Source organism: Nematolebias whitei, chromosome 18 (assembly GCF_014905685.2).
Source record: "Nematolebias whitei isolate Nwh7 chromosome 18, NemWhi1, whole genome shotgun sequence".
Classification (NCBI taxonomy): Eukaryota; Metazoa; Chordata; class Actinopteri; order Cyprinodontiformes; family Rivulidae; genus Nematolebias; species Nematolebias whitei.
In genome coordinates, this window is record NC_056515.1 from 10200025 (window position 1) to 10216800 (window position 16776).

Sequence of the window (16776 nt, forward strand, 5' to 3'; positions counted from 1 at the left end):
CTCTCCCCGGTACGCTTGGTAGGAAACTTGACTCATTACCTTTCTGAGGTTAATCAGCAGATATGGAGCTCCGTTAACGCTACCTGTCCAGCGTCTCCTTAGGATGCTGTGAATCGTCAGAAGTAGTGGCGAGTGAAAATGTTATAATCCCATGGAACTCGGAAGAGCTCTGTTGTCATGTCAGGATCATCCCGTCTCTCACAGAACTGTCCAGCGCTAGGACATATCAGCACTGTCCGCGCCGCAGAACTTCTCCAACCAGCAGAACTCAACCGAACTTCTCCAGAGCTTCAACAGAACTGAGCAGAAATGTCCCAGAACTGAGTAGACCAGGAAGTTCCGACATTTTTAAGATCTCTCTCCCGGTTCACTTTTGGGAGTATTCCCATTGGTCAGAAACAACCAGACAGGGTGTGTTTTGTGACGTAAGAGGTTAGACGACAGCAAGAATTGTTATGAAACAGATCAGAAATGTTCTCACAGACAGAGAGAGTTTTGTTTTGGCGAGTTTAGAAACAGGTGCCAAAACCTCTATATTTACGTCTGAGAGGATTCTAAAAACATGACAGTTCGTTCCAACAACTTGTTTTGCGTTTGACTCCAACCTTGGACCAACTTACACTTGCTCATTCAAAAGCAGAAATCAGAAAAGGCATAATTACTCTGTACCAGCTTTGACATGAGTTCTAACTTTGCATGAGAATAAAAATCATTACACAGTTAATAAAATTGATTAGTTCACTGCAACATCTAAAATGGTTTGAACTAAGACACTTTGATTATCAACATTTGTAAAATAGTAATGATAATAAAAGAGAGTGTTCTTTTCACTTGAATCTTCAAGAAAGAAAGTCTCAGGATGGGTGAACCTGTATTTCTGGATTCAAATCAATAAAATGACAGTTCCTGTCCCACAAGGTTCTTAAGGTAAAGGGTTTTGACCTTAGGCTTAGTCGTGACACCAGATTAAGTTCACTACACATGCTCAAGAAGGACCATCAGCCTAACAATGGATCATTAGCACACTGATGGCTGTTTACTATTCACAGAGGGCTGAGTGATACTAGCAATCACAGCATTGTAAGAGGGGGACAATTGAACACGTAGGCCTCCACCCCTGTTTAACGATGGACAATTTCTTTTCACAAAGATGGCCTCCTTTACACCTCTCTCAAACCATCGTTCCTCTCCATCCAAGATGTGCACATCTTCATCCCTGAAAGAGTGACCGCTGGCCTGGAGATGAGTGTAAACAGCAGAGTCCTAGCCTGATGATGTTGATCTTCTGTGCTGGGCCATCCTTTTGGCCAGTGGCTGTTTTGTTTCCCCGATGTAAGACTGATCACAGCCCTCCTGACACTGAACAGCATACACAACATTGCTCTGTTTGTGTCGGGGGACTGGATCTTTGGGATGAACCAGTCTTTGCCTTAATATATTTTGGGGTTTAAAAGCCACTGGGACGTTATGTTTAGAAAATAAATGTCTCGGTTTTTCTGATACTCCCGCAACATACGGAATGACCACTGGTCTGGGTCTGGGATCCTCCTTTTCACCTGATGGCTGACTGGAGTCCTGTTTGGGTTTCTTCTCTGCTTTCAGGAAGGCCCAGTTAGGATATCCACATTTCTCTAGAGCCTGTCTTGTGTGGGATTTCTCCTTCTGCCTGGCTCCTGAGTTAGTGGGGACGCTGTCTGCTCTGTGGTACAGAGTCCTGATGACTCCTAACTTGTGCTCCAAAGGGTGATGGAAGTCAAACTGCAAATACTGGTCTGTGTGGGTGGGTTTGCGGTACACCTCAGTTTGCAAATGTCCTCTATCAGAAACTGAGATCTCACAGTTCAAGAAAGCCAACCTGCCATTTTTTACATCTTCTCGTGTGAACTTGATATATTTATCCACAGAGTTTATGTGGTCAGTAAAATGTTGGACTTCCTGAGATTTAATTTTAACCCATGTGTTGTCAACATACCTGAAACAAAGACGTTGTGGTGTCCCTGAAAAGGACGTCAAGGCTCTCTTTTCTACCTCCTCCATGTACAGGTTGGCCACAATAGGAGAAACTGGAGACCCCATTGCAAACCCATGTTTCTGCCTATAATATTGCTCCCCATATGTGAAGTAGGTTGACTGCAGGCACAGTTCCAAGAGTTGACGCAGTTGTTCTGTGGAAAGCATGGTCCTGCTGCTCTGAGTGGTGTCTGATTTTAATCTTAAACTGACCACATCATCAACAGGAATGCACGTAAAGAGTGATGTGACATCAAAAGAGACCATTGTTTCATCAGTCTCCATGATGACATCCCTCACCTTATCCACAAAGTCCATGATGTTCTGTATGTGGTGTTCTGAGCTGCCAACTAAAGGGATGAGTATAGACGCCAGATATTTGGAAACATTGTAAGGGACAGAGTCATGCTTACAATTGGTCTTAAAGGTACAGAGGACCAGACTTAACATCTTTAGGTTGTTGGAAGAATTCAAAAACTCTTTACCAGACTAAAACAGTCCATGCTCAATAATCCAGACTGTATTTTAATGCACTTGAATGAACAAAAAGTTGAGTCACTGTCTGCCGCTGCCATTCTAATTGATGTGCGTACACACAAAACCGTTTTTCATTCTGTTCCAACTAAAAACCCTTCTGTTAAGTTAGTGAGTGAAAAGAGTCAGTTCAGCAAAAGGATGATAGTGTTTCTATTGTCACAAAACAGCACATGTTATTAACTAACTGCTTAAAATGTAAAATCCAAAAATCAGTACATCAGCCAAGAGGTGTGTGATTCATTAAGAGTAAAGCCTGCTCAAAACATTCAGGATGTACTACAATCTTCTGATCCTTCACTGCTGATCACTCATACCCACAAGACTGATCCAACACTGCAAAATGTTTTACAGTGGGTGGTAGGTGCTGACAGAGCGAGGGCTGAGTCAATAGCTTTCTTCATTAATGATGGATTCATATGGAATCAAGTAAAATTTGGAAACCACAGTAATTTGTAATTAGTACTTTGAAAGTACTCTATTTTGGTTCTATTTTGTTTGTTAAATTTTAAAAGGCTATAATAAATACATTTTCATTTCCAAACCTATTTCCATGTTACTACCTCTTTCCTGGCTGAGCTAGGTTGCACATTTGACTTAACAATTAAAAGTAATTTCGTAGAATAATCTTAATCAAGTTTTAAATCCTTATGAATCTCAGAATGTAAGGCAATAATATGAAAAATTACCAAGAAGGTGGATACTTTGTAACCCTCTGCAAATGTTATTTGAACTACATTGAGCTTTGATAAACTGTTTCTTACATGCTGAAGTTGTAAAGCAGTTTCTCAAAAATGAGAATAGGTCCAGTTGAACTGAGAATAATGAGAGGTTGTCCACCAAACAAACAGAAGACAGTTCCTGCTAAAGCAGTGCCAAGGAAACTCTCCATTACTCCCTGAGAGAAAGAGATGGGACAGTCAAATGTGTGTGAATGTCTCTCAATAGATTGCAGTGCTTGGTATCAGTTATAGGACAGTTTATGCAAATATCTTTTGAAGACCTGGTAATTGTCAGTAGCATCTCCCAGCAGTCCTCCAAAGGTGATGGCATTGGTGATGCAGCCCAGGTAAATGAAGAGAACAGCAGAGATGGACTGGATATGGAAGCCATCGTAAATGTCACTACAGTAAAACGGCATCTTGCGTTTGATGTCCAGCCACATACCACCACAGATCCTGAAAATATAAATAAATTAAAGAACATTATTTCAAGATATACAACACTACTTGAATATGCGAGAGTGTTATTTGGGCTGCTGTCAAACACCAAAGACAAAAAGAACAAGTAGGACAACTGTCAAGAATAAATATCGATGAACCAACAGAATGATGGAGCATCGTAAAAACAAAACTTAGCATTCACACACATGTGAATTGCATTAGAAAAAACAGAAATTATATAATTTTTGAATGATTCAGTTTTTTTCTAATTTAATTCCTTTTTTTGATTTTGTTTTCCAAATGTGTGTTTTTGCTGTTTTTTCAAATTAAATTCTGTTTTCAAATGTTCATTTACACATCAGGGCCACCATAGATATCAGAACTGTGACCCTGGACACTCGGGTGAAGAGTGGTGTAGAGCTGTTAGCTGAACCCCACCTGGGCCTTCCTGAAAGCAGAGAAGAAACCCAAACAGGGCTCCAGTCAGCCATCAGGTGAAAAGGAGGAACCCAGACCCGGCCGGACCAGTGGTCATTCCTTATGTTGAGGGAGTATCAGAGAAACTGAGACATTTCTTTTCTAAACACAACGTCCCAGTGGCTTTTAAACCCCAAAATACATTACGGCAAAGACTGGTTAATCCCAAAGATCCAGTCCCCTGGCCATAGGTGTCGCAACCATTATATGTGAAGGGGGAGAAGTCCCCCCCCACATTCCAAAAACATTAATTTGGACACCCCCCCCCCCCCCCACACACACACACACACACACACACACTTTTACTATGAAACATTAGTTCAGGCAGCGCAGTTTCTCTTTTTTCCTGAACAAATCCATTCCACTTGATTAATAGGAGAATACTCAAACCACTAAAGCTCCACTCCAGGTTTTCCTGGTTACTTCCAACTCTAAACACAACAGCCTGTTGCCACGGCCACAATATACGGTGGTCACAGAATATGGTGTAACACCTGCAGTGTTTCTGTGCTCTCCTTCTGCTTCGGCCGAAAACATGCACAGGTGGAGGAGATGGAGACATCTCTGTGTTAGTCGCTCGCCAGTTTAGCGAGCTTTTTGCGGGCCGTTGTTGACCGGGGGGGGGGGGGGGGGGGGGGGACAAAAAAAAAAATTCATGTTGGGGGGGGGGGGGGGGGGGGGGGCAGGGGGGGAGGGGTTTGATCATAAACATATATTCATGTTAGGAGGAGAGAAGTGGAGCGCTACATCTGTAGCATCTTAGCTGAGCAGTAATTGTGACGCTGTAAGATGCTGCAGGTGTAAGAGACGCTGTGTGTTCAGGTGCATTAAAGTTGAAATGTTTTAAATCCCCACATCTTATTGTCCTCAAGCTTCATGAGAAACATCATTTAGATGAGTAAGTCCAGTGGTGATGTTTTTTATTTCACTATAGACAAAAAGTGCCGACCTGACGCTCTATTAAAGTGTATTAAAGTTAAAATTACTTTAAACCCACAGCTGAATTTATACAAAATTGGTGAGAAACATGTTTTAAATGTGTGGAATTAAAGGAATCTAGGTGAAATGTTGCTTTTTTGTTCACTAGTGAACACCTTTTTTTAAGCACGCACACGCACGTGCACACACATCATTGTGTCCCCCCCCTCACATTACGGATGCTTCTGACGCCGTTGCCCCTGGCACAAACAGAGTAATATTGTGTATGCTGTTCAGTGTCAGGAGGGCTGTGATCAGTCTTACATCGGGGAAACTAAACAGCCACTGGCCAAAAGGATGGCCCAGCACAGAAGAGCAACACCATCAGGCCAGGACTCTGCAGTCTACACTCATCTCCAAGCCAGCGGTCACTCTTTCAGAGATGAAGATGTTCACATCCTGGATTGAGAGGAACAATGGTTTGAGAGGAGTAAAGGAGGTCATCTTTGTGAAAAGAAATCGTCCATTAAACAGGGGTGGAGGTCTCCATGTTCAACTGCCCCCCTCTTACAATGCTGTGATTGCTAGTATCACTCAGCCCTCTGTGAATTGTAAACAGCCATCAGGATGCTAATGATCCATCGTTAGGCTGATGGTCCTCCTTGATCATGTGAGCAGCTGGTTTTGGTTGTCAGCATCAAACTGGTTGATCCACTCTGAGAAGGTGCTATTTAAGAGACTGAGCTGAATACAGCACCTCAGACTGAAGAAGTCTTTCGGATGAAAGATGAAACGTTTATACATATTTTTGTTGTTTTGCTTTGTTTTTTGAATGTCCAGAGGACCAGATTTAAACTTTTTAAGAACTAATAAAACAGTTATCTACACGTACCTCCCAGTGAATTTCAGTTCCTCTCCCAATTCATGCTGAGCAGGAAGGCCTTCCTCTTCTCCTCCTGCAGCTCCACCAGCTGAGCCATTCACCTGACCTAGCTCATTCAGGTTAAGAACTGACTTCCTGTCATATTGAAAGTAGAAACAATTGACTAAATGTTCGGAAATGTTTGTACACGGTTGAGCCAAATAACGTAAAGCACTGGTGAAACTACAGTGCTTTGCGAAAGTGTTCGCCCCCCTTGAATTTTTCAACCTTTTGCCACATTTCAGGCTTCAAACATAAAGATATAAATTTTTAACTATTTGTGAAGAATCAACAACAAGTGGGACAATCAAGAAGTGGAATGAAATTTATTGGATGTGTCAAACTTTAACAAATAAAAAACTGAACAGTGGGGCGTGCAATATTATTCGTCCCTTTTACTTTCAGTGCAGCAAACTCACTCCAGAAGTTCAGTGAGGATCTATGAATGATCCAATGTTGTCCCAAATGACTGATGATAAATAGAATCCACCTGTGTGTAATCAAGTCTCCATATAAATGCACCTGCTCTGTGATAGTCTCAGTGTTCTGTTCAAAGCGCAGAGAGCATCATGAAGACCAAGGAACACACCAAGCAGGTCCGAGTGTTACGTTTCTAACACCCAGATAAATACTGACCAAAAGCAAACAGACTTCAAGACCAGGGAAAATTAAACAGTGTTTATTTACAAAAGTGAAAACGATGATATTGGTGAGGTAACTATCCGGGGAGAGGCTGGAAACCCTGGAGAGCAAGGGGCAAAGCCCAGGAGAAGGAGCAGGCCAGGAGAAAACTCAAAGGCAGTAAAATGTCCAGAGAAGTAGTTCTTACTGTAGGAGAAGGAGGTCAGTCAGTGGATGTCCAAAAATGGTTTCCAGGAGATCCTGTGTAGGTGAGCAGGTGGTGGAAGGCAAGGAGCAGCTTGAGATGAGTCCAGGAAAGGTCGAGAGTAATTATCATGAGACCCAGGATGCAGGTGAAACACAGAGGTCAGAGCTGTAGCATGAGCACAAGGGGCAAATGTTCAGGCCAGGAGCTTACTACCAAAGGCAGACAATGCAGCAGCATAGAATGAAGTCCTCAGCTGGTACTTATACTTCTGCTGCTCGTTATTCCTCAATGGATCTCAGGTGTGTCTTTGTTGGAGCCCTCTGGTGGAGAAGAGCTGTGAAGCAAAAGGCTGGAAATCCCACACCGAGATACTGTTGTGGAGAAGTTTAAAGCCGGATTTGGATACAAAAAGATTTCCCAAGCTTTAAACATCCCAAAGAGCACTGTGCAAGCAATCATATTGAAATGGAAGGAGTATCAGACCCCTGCAAATCTACCAAGACCCAGCCATCCCTCTAAACTTTCATCTCGAACAAGGAGAAGACTGATCAGAGATGCAGCCAAGAGGCCCATGATCACTCTGAATGAACTGCAGAGATCTACAGCTGAGGTGGAAGAGTCTAGTCTGTCCATAGGACAACAATAAGTCGTACACTGCACAAAGCTGGCCTTTATGGAAGAGTGGCAAGAAGAAAGCCATTTCTCAAAGATATCCATAAAATGTGTTGTTTAAAGTTTGCCACAAGCAACCTGGGAGACACACCCTACTGTCAAACATGGTGGTGGCAGCATCATGGTTTGGGCCTGCTTTTCATCAGCAGGGATAGGGAAGATGATCAGAATTTATGGGAAGATGGTTGGGGCCAAATACAGGACCATTCTGGAAGAAAATCTGTTTGAGTCTGCATGAGACCCGATACTGGGACGGAGATTTATCTTCCAACAAGACAATGATCCAAAACATAAAGCCAAATCTACAATGGAATGGTTCACAAATAAATGTATCCAGGTGTTGGAATGGCCAAGTCAAAGTCCAGACCTGAATCCAATCGAGAATCTTTGGAAAAAGCTGAAGGCTGCTGTTCACAAACGTTCTCCATCCAACCTCACTTAGCTCGAGCTGTTTTGCAAGGAAGAATGGGCAAGAATTTCAGTCTCTCGATGTGCAAAACTGATAGATACATATCCCAAGTGACTTGCAGCTGTAATTGCAGCAAAAGGCGGCGCTACAAAGTATTAATGCAAAGGGGCCGAATAATATTGCACGCTCCACTTTTCAGTTTTTTATTTGTTAAAAAAGTTTGACACATCCAATAAATTTCATTCCACTTTAGGATTGTGTCCCACTTGTTATTGATTCTTCACAAAAAATTAAAATTTTATATATTTATGTTTGAAGCCTGAAATGTGGCAAAAGGTTGAAAAGTTCAAGGGGGCCGAATACTTTTGCAAGGCATTGTATGTGGTAACATAGGAGTTAATGACATCTTTTGGAATACACTACAACAATAACACATGTATCATACATATGTGTAAAATGCAACAGTAAAGATGATGTAAAGATTCAAACAAAATTGTTTTCATGCCTCATTTCTGCTGAAGGGACCTTCTTGGGAGGTTCAATGCGTATTTTAGGATCCCATTCTCCTGGAGGAAGGACTATCACCTCATCCAGAAACTCGTCAACACCTGCAATCAAGTCATCACGGTCCCTTGCTTTGTACGCAACATCACTAAACAGCTGATAGAAAAATAGTAAAATCAGTTTAATACACTTGATATGTTTAAATTAATATGTGACAAGGGGCGATGTGTCAAAGGTTTCTTACATCATCTACCATGAGAGTGGCAATAGCTCTGCCAATTTCATTGTAAGACTTAGTTTTGCCTTGAGGACCCAGCATAATGAAGAGAAACCTGTCAAAAAATATTTGTCAAATGATTATAAATAAGAATTATACTTCAGAGTGATGAAGTGAACAGGAGGGGTGTCTACCTGGTTGGGACAGGGACCTCTGTGAGGCCTCCTAATGTTGTGGCTTGAGCCAAGCGTACAAATGAGACAAATGGTTTGTCCAGAAAATCCACCTCACCAATCATTACATTAGAGGCCTCAGCATCACGAGGAATCTTCTTCATAAATTTATTCTTCAGCTGAAAGAAGAGGGGAAATAACTCACATGTTGAAGCTAGTTGAACTGCACTGCATTCACATGTGAATGTGACAGGACAAGCTAGTTTGAGCATGAACCAATGGGTAATAAGATCATTTGAACTAAGATCATCTTGGGTTAAGTTGAATATTTGATGGGTTCCTCTAAAGGTTGATGATAACCTTCCATGCAACTTTAAAAAAGACCATATGTATTAAAACAAACGATAACTTCGTTTTTTACTGGAGGTGAACTGACAGCAATATGTTTATATGCAGACTGTTTTTCAGGGCGCTGGCCTGAATATGCTGGTTTCTGGCATCATAAATAGATTTAATGTACTGTACATGTAATATCACCTCACTGAGCTCATCAGTGAAGCTGGTCTTTATCAGCTATACAGTAAGATGGGTTTACCTGCATACACATCTTGAGTTCTGATAGCTATCAATATCAATATGATCCTGATATATGAATGATATTGAATAAATATTAGCCCCAGCTCTATAACTGGTATCTAGGGCATGCAGGAGAGCAGATGGTGAGGGTTTAGGGCTTTGCTCAAGGGCCCAGAGTGGGTCAAATGAGGGTGAAGGCAGGTGTGGGTGTTTTACCAAGAAGCGGTTCTCTGCAGACCAAAAGTGGGCATTTCTTGAGAATATGTGTTTCTAGGGGGCAAACACTGATTGGCTTACTGTATTTTCTGGCTCTTTAGGTAAGTTACGTCAGCTCTTTTTTAAAACTGAAGGTTTCTAAGAAACAGCATTATATCTGCTGTCAAACACAAGAAGATTCTCTTTTGTTCTTGGGTTGTAGGCTGCACCTGACACAGGTTGGCTTAAGTTTGGTCTGGGTACAATGAAATATGAAGCATCTGAAGTGAAACCTGCTCCTATTTGTATATACCTGCTTCCTATTTGAAAATTATTATGATTGAAATAATTGTTTGAAAAAAGGGGCAGATATAATAAGATTTTTTCTTCTTTCTGCTGCCTTTCATTTTAAATCTTTTGTGTCTTTTTTTATATTGTTATGGAATTGTTTTGTACTTTTTTTTAAATGAATAAACTTTATACCATACCATACCATATTTGTCAAAAAGTCTGGTCTCAATTAAAGATCATGAGACCTGTGACGAGATAATGGCCCAAAACAAACGCTAAAAACAAAAATTGCTCTTTAGCAGTGCTCTTCTATGAGATCTGATCTATGAAAGGAGCTGAAACATGGAGTAGGATTGATCCTTGAAACGTGAGACAGCTGAGGAAGTTAACCAGTTAACAGAAATACCTGCTCCAGTTGCAAAAATCTTACAGAAACTGACAATCACTCAACTGCAGTTACTGCAGTTACTGAATCATAATTGAAATGAGATGCCTGATTAAAGTGGTAAAAATTAACTTCCTTCATAAGGCAGCCAAGCTCAATCTTAGAAAGAAGAGCTCCATCATCCAGAAGGAGTTCAGAGGAGATGCTCTTGTGATGCTCTTGCAGGTCAAAAGTCAACAGAGGTGTTTTGGGTGAGGCGAGAAAATGTAAACCATAACATTTTGGGTAAAATTTTTAAAAAATTCTAATATGTAAAATTGTCTTGCTCAGATGTTACAGTGTTAACGTTCTAGACCATTTAGCAGTTGCATCATACCTATATTGTTCTAAACAAAATAACTATCAAACTTAAAACTATTCTGAATCTTGTTGTATTTTAATTTGCCTTAACTATGTAGTCAAGATGAGCAATGATCAACAAGTAAATGAATGAACAAATGAAATAAAATTGAACAAAAGCAATTGGTCTTAGTGCAGATTGCAGCTTACAAGATCAATAATCACTGCTGATTTTCTGTTTTGTTGAACAATTTCAACTGGATACAGTAAAAATAATTATAAATATATATATTCACACAGTGCTGTTAGCTATTTGGTACCCCCCCCCCCCCCCTTTTCACAAAAAAAGCACGAGGCAGTGGAGTGGTTAGTGCTTAAACTAAAATCTCTTTATAATCTCAATGCTGCTTTCAGAGTAAATACACCAGCTGCTCTGCTTTCACTTTCATATAAAATTTTATTCCTCAGCATTTATGAACAGGACATTGCAAAATCTCCTAATATTTATAATCTTTATTCATTTTTGCTTCAACCTGTGCTGTTGTATGTTTTCTTAACCTCCAGAAAATAAGTTAAGTCCTGTACTTTGCCCCATGACAATAACTATTCAGATCAAAGAATTAAGGAGGTGCCAAACCAGTGCATGTGAATAAATAATTGCACCAAAGGTCAGAGTATCTGTCACATTTCTGCCAAGTCATGCTCCGTTTTCCTCTATCATGCTCTTCTTCTTCTTCTTTTGGTTTTTATTGGCAGTTGGCAACCAACTTAAGGAGCATTTACCGCCACCTACCAAACTGGAGTGTGGTCTTCAGCGATGTCACAGGGAATTCAACACATCAAATGACGTGTATGATGTATATATGCCCACCCTGACCCTCACTAAAGTACTTATATGAATATGCAGCGGCAGACTCATATCTATATACTCAATATTACACTCGATTTATTATTCCCGTGCTATTCAAAAATTTAAACAATTGAGTCGCAACATATCTTGATCTATATCCCAATAGATTGATCAAGGACATTTCTATATTCTTTTTGTTCAGTGATGATTTTAAAAGTTGGCATTCCTCTGAATATTTCACACACTGTAACAATACATGTTCTACTGTTTCCTTGCTATTACAATAATAACAATTCCCATTTTCATGCTTACCTATTATGTACAAAGAATTATTAAGCCCAGAGTGCCCCATTCTGAGTCTAGCCATAACTACTTCCTCCTTTCTCCTTCCGCTCATATATTTATTATCCCCCACATCCTTTTGAATTTCATATAACTGTCTTCCGTTATCATTATTATCCCATTGTTCCTTCCAGTTTTTAAGAATTTCTATTTTTACAATAGATTTTCCTTCACTTTTACTTAATGGAAAATTTAATTGAACTATTTTTTACTTTAAAGCCTGTTTCGCCAGTATATCCACTTCCTCGTTACCTTCTATACCTGCATGAGCAGGGATCCATATAAATCTGATAAAATATTTTTTATTTTGTAGATGTAATAGTATTTGGTTTATTTCAAATAACAAATCCAATCTGCAGGATTTGCCAGACCTTATGCTTAGCAATGCTGCTTGGCTATCTGATGCTATTAAATACTGGTTTTCTCCATCAATGTTATTATCAATCAACCATTGTAATGCTAATATAATGGCTGATAATTCAACCATATAAATTGCTAAATGGTCAGCTGTTCTCCTCTTAAGCAAGACTTTATGGTGTGGGATATTAATTGCTGCTCCAGTTTTACCAGTTATTGGATCTTTAGATCCATCTGTATAAAAAACAATGGTATCTGTATACTTTTCAAAGTACTTATCAATTACCTTCCATACTGGTGTCTTTGTTTTTTTAATAAGTTCCCCCAAATGTAAATCAATGTCTGGATATATAAATAGCCAACGTGGAATTGAAGATTGAGGAGCTGTCATACTATATTGGAATTTATTTAAACCGAGATTTGTAGCTTTAATATTCCCAATCCATCCAAATCTATTACAATTAGAGATATTATGTTCCCAACAGTCTTTGACCACCTGCTTAGTTGGATGATCTTGCTTATGTCCTTGTAGATTTATCCAGTACATATACATTAGCTGCAATCTACGTAAACGTAACAGAATTTCACCAGTTTCTACCTGTAGCGCCGCTAATGAAGTTGATCTAAAAGCTCCAGTACAAATTCTCAGTCCTTTTGTTTGCTCAGTATCCAGTTTTCTTAAATGACTGTCTGCTGCTGCCATGTATGCTATACATCCATAGTCTAATGATGATCTCATGAGGGCCTGATATACTCCTAACAGTGCTTTTCTTGATGCTCCCCATTCTTGTCCAGAGAGTCACTGTAGTCTGACCATTTTCTATCCAAATTTTTATTACTATTGCTTCATGATTTTTACTAAGTGATTCTACTTTATATCTTAGACCATTCTGTATAAAAGTTGCCACTCCCCCACCTTGTTTTTTCCTTCTGTCATTTCTATTTTTTTTTTTTCTTGCTACTCTACGGTGAAACCAGACGTGTTTTCCCTCTCTACCCCCCCACCGGCTTCCCTGCTGCGCTCTTTTGTCCTGTGAACCCTTAAAAAAAGCCTCTCTTTTTTTCTTGCATACCTCTTATTTGGAAGGATCAGCTGGTCTCTCAACAAAATCGATCAACTTCTCCCGACAGGATTCAGGGTAAGGAGGACCCCTATGACCTCTTTAAGGAACAAATTGGATTCATGATGACAACAAGATTCTACTGTTTGGGTTGGTGGAATCTGGTTGTCTACAAATTCGTGTGGAGGTGTTGAAGCTTGACAGTGCTCGGACTGAATGTGGAGCTGTGACAGGGAATTGGAGCAGCTGTTATCAGGACTGTGTTCTCCCTGGCAGCACTCATGAATGGTGGAATAATCTGGAGAAGCTGTGAGCTCGACTTTTGGAGTAAAGGATCAATTTGGCTGTTTTGGAGTTTCCATCAGAGAATATGTACTAGCGAGACTTTAAAGGCAGAAACAACAATTCACGAGTTCTGCCTGACCCAAACTGTGGCCTTGATGCCGGACTTATCTCAACTCCTCCTGGAATGTTTTGAAAACAACAAAGATGCTTTGATTGTTTCCTCACCCCTCCCTTCCCCAAGGCTGTGGACATGTAACAGAACCTCAACTGAGCTGAAGATGAATGTCACCTCTAATCTGGACAATGGCTGAGGGGGGGCTCTGGACTATGCTACGACTTTCCCTTAAAAAATTCAATGTTTTCACCGCCTATATGTACATGTATAACGTCTGTTTATGTTGCTTTGCTGTGGTAGGTTTTTTTGATGCCTCAAATTGTGCCCTGTCTAGGACACGGCATGAGAGATCTTTTTCTATACCGTCTCTCCTCGTGTTTTCTTTCCTTTTCTTATCTAAGCAAAATATTATTCTGAATAAAAATAAGAAGGCCGCGCTAATTATTTTAGCCGCAGCTTCGTACACTCCACCCATCTTCGGACGACTGTACCATATTCGCGTTGTATCTCGGTGCAATGCCAATAAAGTTTATTCTGATTCTGAATTGCTGAATATCCATGTATTATGAAGTCCAATTGGGGTTTAAGCCAGGTTTCTTGTATGCAAATCAGATGTGGTTTCACTATTAAATCAGAAATGTTTTTTTTTTTATTCTAATCCATTACTAAGTAGACTTCTAGCATTCCATTGAAGTATGGTTAATATGAGGAGGAAAGGCCACTGCTGCATGATTGAGTTTGAGAAGATTGTATCTCATTTAGTTTTGCTTTGATTGATTCCCAGCTGACATTTTTGTACTCTAGATATTTTTGAGCTGCCTTTACTATTATTTGTATTTTTTCCGTTTTTCTTTGTGTTTGAGCAGTACAATTCACAACCTCAACCATGAACAAAACAAAATCCTCCTTGTTCATGATTAAAGTGTCTTCGTTTACTTTGCATCCTTCTGTAACATGCGATTCTACTTTTCCTGTTTCCTGTATGTTCTTTGGATAATTAATTGGTTTCACAGGGACTTTCTTTATAGCTTCAGCATATGTGATACCTGTAGTGACTTTAAGTTTTTGGATTTCCCCGGCTCTTTTTCTAGCTTCACATCCCCTAAATCCTGAGGTATGTTCACCTCCACAATTACAGCATTTCAGTGGCACTCCTTCTTTACATTTCCCATATTCGTAGTCCCCAGCACATCTTCCACACTTCTGTTTTCCTTTGCATACTGCAGCTATATGTCCATATTTCTGACATTTAAAACATCGTAATGGTGGACGGGTAAATGGTCGGACATTATAACTTTATTATTAGCATACTTTTTTCTTCGAATTTCAACATTATGGAAAAGCTATCACTTTTTTCTCCATTTTTATTTCTTGTCAGTCGTTTGGCTTCTACTACTCTCCCTCCTGAGACATTAGATTTAATCTCCTCAATTGTCACCATAGGATGTATACCGGAAATAATGCCACAAACATATTTTTTGTCATCAATTAGTTTCCCACTCACATTTTCACCTAGGATTGTTCTTACATGTAGTGCTCTGTCTTTTTGTTTAACATCATTACATATGATCAATACAGATCCATCTCTACGCACTTTTACAAGTTTCACTTTTCCAATTAGCGAGTTGATTTCTTTAGTAAGTTTAATCGGGTTTAACGTACCAAATGACATTCCTTCTTTAACAAACTTTAAGATGATTTTAAACTCTATCACCTTCACTATTTCATCTTCAGCTTCTGAAACTGACGACTCTACATGTTTTGCTTTTTTCCGTTTGTGTTTAGATTTGTGGGTCTGCCATATCCCTTCATTTTCAACGCCATCCCCTCCTTCTTCCATTTCTGCTAAATCACTTCCTGATAAATCATTTCCCTCTGACATCCTTCCAACCATTCACAGCTCAGCCATGCCTTACCGCCTTCTTTCTCCCAACAAAGTCTCGACAAACCTCAAACAAGTGTCAATTGCCCACCCTCTGAGTCGGCCAAGCTTCCTCACACTTGCGCCGATCCCTGTCTCTATCTATCATGCTCTGATCTCAAGCCTTGCTCTCAAGCCACGCCCCTCTGCATCTCCACACAATCAGGCTCATTCTGTCCACCTGTTCCAAGCATTATTTAAGCATCATGCTCACAGCCACACTCTGCCAGATTACCGAATCCCTTGTGGTTATTCATGTCCAGCATTCAGGTCACAGCTCTTTTGGTTTGCCTGATCTTGAGTCCACGCTAGTGAAGGCCAAATGAAGCAATAAAGCAGTATTGAACCACTTTGCCAATTGTATTGAACTTGGGTTCATTCATTTCAGTGACATCTAGTGGTGAAATATAGTATATATTTATGTATATTTAAATATAGGGTCCGTGTGTCCTCCGCCAGAAAAATTGGAATAAAAGAGATGCCATTTCCTGCATTTTGGTGTATTTTAACAGGTTGTTAAACATTTGAATAAACTGGTTAAAAAGAGGTCTCACTTGACGAGGCTCAAGGCTAAACCTGTATAAATAAAGGTTGAATTGAAATGACTATTTTAGAGAGCAACAATTAACAAGCCTGTGTATGAATGCAAGTCCTAGACAGTCTGTCAGGTGTCCTAACGCACCCCCCCCCCCCCCCCACACACACACACACACCCACCCACACACAGCCGACCTGAACTCTTCTCAGCTGAATTCAGTCCTGTGTGTTCTGCTCCAATCTCCCTGCCATCCATCCATTTATTTTAGATAAATTGTCTTTTCAACATTTTGGTCGCTTTGACTAATTAGTGCCGTTGTTTTGATACTTGATGTTAATACACATCAAACATTTCACTCGTTTTTTTTTTTTTTTACTGTAAGCTTATTTATTATGTCTGAAATGTTATGCACTGTAATGTATGCAGGAGTTCCGACAGCAGTTGTGTTTGCGTCCTGCAGAGCTGTCTGGAGACGATGTGCGTAAAACAACTGGCTCAGGGCGCACAGCTGGAGGAGGATGAAGACGCTCCCTGCAGGACATGCAGTCCGTGTCTCTGCTGGCAGGAGCGTGGCGCGGACAGAACATCCACTCGTTGTACTTTTAATAAATAATCAAAATAAAAATGCGCAATGACTTTGGACTTTTAGGGGCGGAGTTGGCGGATCCGAGTGGTCAAAATTATAGAGTTCCA

The 16776-nt window shown here is 40.2% G+C and overlaps 1 protein-coding gene across 1 annotated transcript in view; it reads right to left on the bottom strand.

The window, feature by feature from the left end:
* slc4a5b (solute carrier family 4 member 5b) overlaps positions 1 to 16776 on the bottom strand; it is a 93248-nt gene that overhangs the window by 52715 nt on the left and 23757 nt on the right. Inside the window, exons 6-11 of the mRNA XM_037692460.1 lie at positions 8850 to 9007; positions 8683 to 8770; positions 8440 to 8594; positions 5995 to 6120; positions 3548 to 3722; positions 3309 to 3442 (exon numbers count right to left, since the gene is read on the bottom strand). Coding sequence (XP_037548388.1) covers positions 3309 to 3442; positions 3548 to 3722; positions 5995 to 6120; positions 8440 to 8594; positions 8683 to 8770; positions 8850 to 9007 — 836 coding nt within the window. The remainder of the gene's footprint in view (positions 1 to 3308; positions 3443 to 3547; positions 3723 to 5994; positions 6121 to 8439; positions 8595 to 8682; positions 8771 to 8849; positions 9008 to 16776) is intronic.